This window comes from Tenrec ecaudatus, chromosome 4 (genome assembly GCF_050624435.1).
Source record: "Tenrec ecaudatus isolate mTenEca1 chromosome 4, mTenEca1.hap1, whole genome shotgun sequence".
NCBI lineage: Eukaryota > Metazoa > Chordata > Mammalia > Afrosoricida > Tenrecidae > Tenrec > Tenrec ecaudatus.
In genome coordinates, this window is record NC_134533.1 from 125,036,933 (window position 1) to 125,045,923 (window position 8,991).

An 8,991-nucleotide genomic window follows, 5' to 3' on the forward strand; every position below is an offset into this window, starting at 1 on the left:
ACTAAGGGTCAGACCAGGAGGTGGAGGGGGTCGTGTCTCATCAGCAGAGAGCACATGGGCCTGGGAAAAGCTGCTCACTCTGCTGTGCTCTCCACAGGTGGTCTTTTGGTGTCCTGCTGTGGGAAATTGTGACCCTGGGCGGAAACCCCTATCCTGGGATCCCTCCAGAGAGGCTCTTTAACCTCCTGAAGACGGGCTACCGGATGGAGAGGCCTGACAACTGCAGCGAGGAGATGTGAGCAGAGCCTGCCATGGGCCAGCCTGGGGCTGGGATTGGGGGAGGCATGCGCTCACATGCTTCACTTGCGGAGGTAGCACCTGGGGGGCCGGGCAGGGGGTGGTTCGGAATGTGAGGAGGACCTGGGAGTAAGGCTGTGAGGGCACTAGAGAGTGACCCTGATGGGCTGGTGGTTCAGAATGACCCGCCTGTTGGGTTGTGCCAGAGCTAAGACACAAGGCCAGCAGAACATGGGCGCTCCTGCTGAGCAGTGGCAGAGAATGACAGAGACTTTGCACAGAGTGATTCTATCTGATGGTACAAGTTTGAGAGCAGGTTAGAAGGGGCCCCTTAGAGACTAAGAATGGGTCCTTCATTCCACGAGGTCTAGACCAGGGCTGGGCAAGGCAGTGCAAAGATGGGAAAGGCTGTGGTGGGACCACAGAGTTCAAGGCCAGATGACCCCTCACACATCCACACATCAGCCTGGAAGACCACTGGGCTATGCCAGGAAACCTCGTAAGCAAAAATGCCAAACAGAGTTGTGATTTACAAAGGTCTTTGGGGGTTTGCTTTGTTTGCTTTTTATGTACACACTGCCTTCCTAAGGACGAGCATTTTCACCTCAGCCACGATCAGTCGCCAACAATGTCTTTGAAAGGGAATTAAAACAGACGCCTCTTAGAGCGGTGGTTCTCAACCTTCTAATGCCGTGACCCTTTCATACAGTTCCTCACATTGTGCTGACCCCCCAACCATAACATGATTTTTGTTGCTGCTTCCTCACTGTCATTGTGCTACTGCTGTGAATTGGGCGACCCTGTGAAAGGGTTGCTCGACTCCCAAAGGGGTCGTGACCCACAGGTTGAGAACCGCTGTCTTAGAGGAAACGCTCTGACAGGTGAGGTGGTTTTCAGTTAATGGAGTGAATGTGAGAAAGTGGAGGTGAAGCAAACCTCTTACATTTGTGGGACACTTTGAGAGAGCAGGCTGGATGGTGCATATTTAAGGAGTGGACATTTAGCCCTCGGAGCCTGAGCAGATGCCTACCCAGTGGTTCTGAAAGGGGGCCATCAACAGGGCAGAAACTGTGCTGGGTCCAGCCCAGGGTCATGGCTGGGTGGGCCTTGCCTAACCCTCCCCCTGCTCTCCCCTCAGGTATGGCCTGATGCTACAGTGCTGGAAGCAGGAGCCAGACAAGAGGCCGGTGTTTGCTGACATAAGCAAAGACCTAGAGAAGATGATGGTGAAGAGCAGAGTGAGTTCTGGAGTCAGCCTTCTGTGAGCTGAATGTGGCGCTCCGGGGACTTCAACCTCGGCGGGTGTGCTGGGCAGTGGGTTTAAGCCCCTGGAGTGGACAGTGCCAAGGCTTCGCACCATTCTTGCCGAGGGGGCTACTGGGCTGCTCCCTGAGGCCGGGCCGCAGATGGAGCCCTTCACCGAGAGCACAGTACTTAACCCTTAGGGAGAGCAAGTTGCACACAGGTGGGCGAGGAAGGCCCCAGTCAGGTGAAGTGGTTTTCAGTTAATGGAGTGAATTCGAGAAAGTGGAGGTGAAGCAAGCCTCTTACATTTGTGGGACACTTTGAGAGAGCAGGCTGGGATGGTGCATATTTAAGGAGTGGACATTTAGCCAGATGTGACCAGGTAAAGGTGAGTCCCATGATGTCACATCTTCTGAACTTTAAGAGCTGTTTATGCTAAGTCTCCCAGTTCAGAATGTTAGCAACTCGTTTAACAATGTAAAAGCACAGTAGTGGGCCAGATAAAGCTTATTTAGGGCCACACACGCCTCTAACCTCCAGTTCACAGCCCTATAAAAAATGTGAAAGCCAATATATTTTTGACTAATATTTATTGAGCACTTGTTATATACTTTACCTTATCTTAAACTCTGGTAGTACAAGTAAACAAGATAAATGAGACTGGCCCTTGTGGCATTCAATAACAGCCCGGTCGTACATTGGCATATTGACTAAAATATCTCATTTTCCCAAACAGAAAAAGCAAGAAGCGTACTCACGGCCCACTTATACTTTAATGTGTGCAAATTTAGGAGGGTGGGGAGGGACCTACACATCCTGGAAATGCAGGATTGCTCTAAAGAAAAAAAAATAGGCAATGCTAAGAAGCCAACTTTGGGAATGTTACTGAGAACAGCTGGGAAAATGCTGAGACCGTTCTGTGCAGACTGAACCAGAGCCGTGTGAGTGATAGCGTATGAGAAAGCCCATGTGCTTGGAAACGCGAAGTCGTCACTGTGCCAGGTATAGAACCAACAACCTCCCTTATTTCGCTGATCTTCCTAGGACCTGCCAGTGTTCTAGATGGCAGGGTCCTGGCTTGGAGGGAAGCCAAATGTCCCACAGAGCTGCGGCGTTTGCCATGTGCTTCTCTCCAAGCTATGTTTCAGCGTGAGTTGTAGGACGCAATGAGCTCCCCCTTAAATAGCTACCAGGTGTTGGTAAGGCTGGGCCATGCTGACCATGGGGCCAGTCATGGCTGTTCCCCACCCACCCCCTCCCACCGCTTAGTCAATGTTTTGGGGGACCTGCACAGGGAAGTGAGCCCTGTATGGCGCAATTAACATGGTTGAGTATACCCCAAATGCGCCTCAGAAGAAAGGCCTGGTGGTATACTTCTGAAAAGTCAGCCATTGCAAACCTTGTGGAGCGTAGTCGCACTCCATCAAAGACGGGGTGCAGTGGATTGGAATCAACTTTGCAACAATTGGCGTGTGTGTTTTATTTTGGCCAGGGGATGGGGTGCATTGCTGCCTTTCCAGCAGAAGAGACAGAGTCGAGAAGCACAAAGAGTGATAGGGTCTAGGGCAAGGGCACAGGGACTATTGGGCCTCACGGCCTGGACTTGGAGAAGACGCTGGAAGGCAGCTAGGCAGGAAGGAGTGGAGATTGAAGAGCAGGGCCCCCACCTAGGGACACCACCAAGAATGGCCCGAGGTAGTCACAGTGACCCGCGCCCCTCTCTTCACAGGATTACTTGGATCTTGCAGCGTCTACCCCATCTGATGCGCTGCTCTATGATGATGGCCTCTCGGAAGAGGAGACCCCCCTCGTGGACTGTAATAATGCTCCCCTCCCTCGAACCCTCCCTTCCACATGGATTGAAAACAAACTCTATGGTAGAATTTCACATGCATTTACTAGATTCTAGCAACACCAAACTCGATTTGTTTTCCCTTTGCACTATCTTTATACTCTGTGATGCTTTTGAGAGTATTTCTGGTCTGAATGAAGCCAAAGTCAACTCTGAAGCTTTTTTTATTTGTAAATGTTTGACTTTGCATCAGGTTTATATTTAGGGATGTTGCAAGTTTTCTTTTTAAAAAGGATGTGAAAATAAGTGTAAATGCTACGATACCCAGAAACGTAAGATGAGAAGGGGCCAGAGAGGTAAGGAATGCCTGAGAGCTGAATCACTTCTGGGTGGCTGTGCAGTGCCCACACTTCTAATGAAATTGCCGGAATAAATTGGCCAAATTTAAGGAGGCATTTTATTTACAAAAGAAGCAACCACTGTTACCTGGCCTGCAATGAGGACACTATGCCAGGTGGGCAAGGGCCTAGTCTAAGCTCGTGTCCTCTGTAAGACAGTGAGTGAGGTGTCGAGAATACGGTCACACTGCCATTTTCACATCCTTTGATTCACCCAGTCCCGATGGTTGTCACATCTCTGCGATCACTGCTGACAGCTGGAACCGATGCTTTTTCAAGCATGTATTCTGTGGTGTTGTGGTAATGAGATGGACAGTAAATATGGTTCTTGCCAAAACTCCTCCTTTTGTCTTCAATTACATATTTGAACTTTTTTTTAAATCTCATCATCAGTTGCTTTAAGATCTTGGGATTGAAAGCATTTTTCAGCAGAGATTGCTCCTTTCTGCATGCCTCCTGAAGCAATGACTACTTACTGGCAATGGGTCTAGCGCTTATATTGCATTTGTCGCAATGAGACCGTGAGTCCATCCGTATAGGCCCTCCATTTGGAAGGTTGTCTCCACCATGGTAGACTTTGACAGCAGATGATTAGGCTCCTTTCAGTTAAGGTGTTGGCTTTTGTTTTTTAATAGTGCAGAGCTTCCTGTTGCAGTCACCCTGTTAGCATAGCAGTGTGCTGAAACTTTACGCTGCCTTAGAAACGGAAGTAAATAATTCAACAAAGAGATAACAGATCTGAGAGTTTAAGTCCATGAAATTCAAATTTGGCAGGTCCTGTGAAGTTTACACTTTTAATAAGAAGGCACTTGCTATTTCCCCTGAATATAAAAGTGTTTTGGAAACCTGAATCACACCCGTTAATATCATTGACACGGAAACCAGAAGTTTGGTTTGGACATCAAAGGGAGTTTTGCCAAGGCCTTACTGTCTGCACATGGAGTTTGGATTCTTCAGTGCAGAACAAATGATCTGTTTTCATTTTTAGGCATGTCAGACCCGAACTGGCCTGAAGAGAGTCCTGTACCACTCACAAGATTCGATGGCACTAACACTGTGTTCCCAAGATATGCAAATGATAGTGTATATGCTAACTGGATGGTTTCACCCTCAGCGGCAAAATTAATGGACAGGTTTGATAGTTAATATTTCCTTGTAAGAGATGGGGGACTCATAAGGGAAGGCAACGTGCCAGGAGTGGAGAAGCCACGGCTGCTTCTTCGTGAAATTCAGACTGGCTAAGCCAACATTAATTTCCAAGGTGGCAAACTCTTTTACAATAGTTTGTTTTAACTGCCCTTCAATGTAGCTTGACTTATGATAATTGGTGATTTCCCCCCCCCCAGGGAAACATATCACACTGGATAAGAGTTAGAAGTCAAGTGTTTATTTATTCTTTCTTATTCAGTACCCTGCCAAATCCAGGGTTGGGATGTGTTTATCAGTAGTAACTATACATTTTATGCATACAGTGTTTAGGCTCCTCCCTTATCTAAAAAACTGTACCTGACCTGTTTGATTTTTCTTGTTGCCCCTAAACAAGGCAATGAGATGTAACCATGAAGCACACTCACAAAAAGGCAGCAGAAAAAAAAAAAAACCAAACCAGACAAAATGACCTGCACTTGTTTCAGAAACAGAGCCCAGAAAGATCTGAGTAGTGATATAAAACGTCCCACCAAGACTGGAGAGGGGAAGGGGACCCTTTGACCAGGCCTCATCTTAGCATTTAATCTCCTAAAGGTGGATGTTTAAAATCAGGTCTCTGTTTCTTAGGAAGACACTTGCTTTTGATCATGTTTAAAAGGATTCACAGATGTAGCACAATGGAGAGAATGAAAACTATTTAGACAACGGATGTGAGGAGAAAGGGACCATAAGAGAGATCTGTCTCCATTACATCGCTGCAGCATCCTTCTCTGTTCAGCACTGAGTGCATATTTACTCATGAACAGGACCAGCATGGAGGAGGTGGGTATGTGAGTGGAGTGACCTTTGGTCTGTGAGTTACCGACAACAGAGATTTCACTGCTGTGGGTTTCATCCCCATCAGTTTTCCACTTACTGTCTGTCAACCTCCAAAAGCAGGAGCACATCCTATGCCTGGGAGTATGTGAAGCCTGTGCTCCGTTTAATATTTATTTTATCCACTTCTTTATAAAAGAGATATTTCAGCCTGTTATGTTAGACGTACTATTAACAGTAACCAAAGACTGCTACACCTGTGATCACAGTATTGATGTGGGAAAAAACTATGTTCTGGCTCTTATAGAGCTTGTATGAGAACGCATATGTAGTACCTTCTTGTGTTTGTAATTCACTCTTGCTATAGCCAAAGGGTTTTGTTTCTGACATTCTGACTATGGCCAGATGCTTCGTGTTACTCTTTAGGGCTTGCTAGTGGTCACACATATTCAAAACACACCCTCAATCTTGTGGGCTGGCTTTCAGGAAGTCCTGGGGGCTCTGCCACTGTCACCGCTCACCCTCCTCTCTGTAAGTTTGCAGGAAAGAGTCAGGTTGCCAAAACACTGCCTGGTCTTCAGATTTAAAGCACTGTGTTCAGACTTACAATGATGTTATTGAAATACTGTATCTTATAGATGTTTCACATGTGTAAGCTTATTTCAGAAAAACAGGAAGTCATATATGTGGTGGAGACTCGTGTAGGTGCTTGTGCAAGCCCAGCCAGAGAGGGAGAAACTACTTACTGGATATGTGCTGGGGCTCTAGTTTCAGCCACTTTCCAGATACACTGTGATAGTTCTTTTATAAGTCTCTCCAGTTATTGTCAGTGCTTTGTTTTCATAAGTGTTTAATGGTAGTCTCATTAAATGCAGAAATAATGATAAACTCCCTGAAATTATTTGAAATGCCTACTAAGTAAGTGTGAATTGCTATAGCAGGTTTGTTCTTGGTGAGGGGAGAACGCCACTTCTAAATGGCTGACCCAGTGCCAGGGAGTTAGCCCTCACTGATAATCTAATGATCTATTCCTGACTTGTCAACAGACCCATATGTATCAGCCCTATCAGGAAGACTTTTCATAGGCATATACGTAGAAGGTATTAAGCATTAAGCATTACTGAATATTAAGTCGTAATTATAAAAATTTATAAAAATCTATCTATAGAAGGCAATTTGTTTTTGTAATCAAGGTGACTAAAAAAGCAATTTCAGTTATGTAAATAAAGCCATGTATCATGAAATGTGTAAATTTATTTCCTTAACTTCCTAGTTGTAAACATCAGATTTCAAATTTTGACATTTCAATACAAAAATTAAAATATCACAAACAAATGTACCATGCTACCACTTGGGAATTAATAGAGATAGAAGGGCTAGAAAACTTTTGGTGATATTACTGACTTGCCTTGCGAAAAAAATTAAGTGTGTGTGTGTGTGTTTATTTTTATAAATATTTATAGTGACTATTAAAAACTTAAAGAGCCCTCATGGTGTAAGTAGACTACACATCACGATGCCAACCACAAGGTTTTAACCCACCAGCCACTCCTCAGGAAAAAGATATGGCCATCTGCTCTTGCAGAAATGTAAGCCTTGGAAACCCAGAGTGGCTGTCCTACTCTATTCCACAGGATCACTGTGGATCTAAATCAACTCGGTGACAGTGAGCTTTGTTTTTGGTTTTTATTAAAAACTTAATCCTGTAAACCAAGGAATTCCACCCTTCAAGGTCAAGTGTTCACAGTTCCCTAGTACTTGTAATCTGCTTGTTATTTACTTCTTGAAGGTAGAGTTAGATAGTCATGGAGGAGAGAATATAAAATGGACAGTTATGAGTAAAGGTATAAATTACAAATTTGGGGAATTTTTTTACCCTGAACTCCAGTGAAACTTATAATTTTAAATACAAATTATTATTTCTTCCTGTTAGGTTATATTGTTATTCCTGGGATATCTTGAGAATGAGTAGGGGGGAGTCCAGTAGTGAAGACAACTCCCACCAATGTAAGGTGACAGAAGGTGGCATTTGAATTGCTTGTGTCACCTTGTGGGCATGTACATGGCAATGCCACACCTGCTGACCTGTGGTATTGGGTCTGTTTGGTATCTTCCTCTTTCTAAGTGAATTGCAGAAGGAGGAAATAAACAGAATTTCTAGAGTCAGATATTTTCTTCATACTTGAATTCCATATGTTTAGAAAACCATGCCAAGAAAAATAAGCAAAGTCCCTTTCCAAAGGTATTTGCTCCTTTGGGGAGTGTTTTTGTTTTGTTTTGTTGCTGTTGTTTATCCTTAAAAAGCACATTCTTGAACAACCTCTACAATGCATTCCTGCACACTCCAAGACCAGTTGATTTGAGTAGAAATTTAGTTAAGTATACTGTCTAAGTCTAGGGCCTGGACATATACTGTATACTTTCCCTTCTACCTTTCTTCTAAATATAATTTTCTATGAGCATATTTACCTCACTGGTTGAATCTATTCCAAATCATAGTGAAACCTCAGTAAAAAATGGAACTGCTCCAAAGGGTTTCTGAGGCTCTAAATCTTTATGGAGGCAGACTGCCTCACCTTTCTTTCACAGAGCGGCCAATAGGTTTGAACCACCAACCTATCAGTTATCATCCTAACATCTAGGTGGCTCTACCAGGGCTCCTAAGCATAATCACATACAGTATATTTAGCTACCCCTGCAATGAGAGGGCTGCTCAAGTAGTGCCTTAGATATTCTGACTTCTTACAGCAAGATGGTGGACTGAACAGACAGGCTATCCTAGCCCACTCCAAAAAAAAAAAAAAGGCTCAAAAATAAAAGTCACTGCAACCAAGTCAATTCTGATTCATAGCAACCATGCAGGACATGGTAGAACTACCCGTAGGGGTTTTGGAGACAGGAACACTACAGGAGTAGAAAGCCATATCTTTCTCCTGAGGCGTGACTGGTGTTCAAAAGGGCTCAGCATACTATCAGCCCAACATGTAACCCACTCTATCACCAGGGCTCTTGTCCAAAGAAAAAGACACACGAGACCCAATAAAGCATAAACTAACGATAAGGCTGGATCTCTGAGTTAAAATAAAAAGGATAGCGAAGTTGTCATATGCTGACCAGAAGAAGTTGGAAAAAATGGCAAATAAGGTGACAATAGCTATGAATTGGTCTGACACCGCCAGGCCATTTTACAAGTAGCATTCCAGCTGAGACAGAGACCTACCTGATCATTGGTTTCACTCAACCAGGGACACACAAGCAACCACATCATTGTCTTGCAACTAGATCTTCCTTTTGTTCTGCATGCCCTCCCTGGAGAAGAACATCATGGTTAGTAAAGTGGAAGGCCAGGAAAAA

General features: G+C 44.6%; 1 protein-coding gene across 2 annotated transcripts in view; it reads left to right on the forward strand.

The window, feature by feature from the left end:
- The window catches only part of RET (ret proto-oncogene), a 58,344-nt gene extending 51,507 nt beyond the window's left edge, over positions 1-6,837 (forward strand). The window contains exons 17-20 of one of the 2 annotated variants that reach the window (XM_075546755.1): positions 98-235; positions 1,376-1,475; positions 3,212-3,359; positions 4,661-6,837. In XM_075546755.1, the coding sequence (XP_075402870.1) occupies positions 98-235; positions 1,376-1,475; positions 3,212-3,359; positions 4,661-4,818 (544 nt within the window). In that variant the 3' untranslated portion in view covers positions 4,819-6,837. Of the gene's footprint in view, positions 1-97; positions 236-1,375; positions 1,476-3,211 lie in introns of both variants that reach the window. The other variant, XM_075546754.1, reaches the window with a different exon arrangement.
- Positions 6,838-8,991: the final 2,154 nt, after the last annotated feature.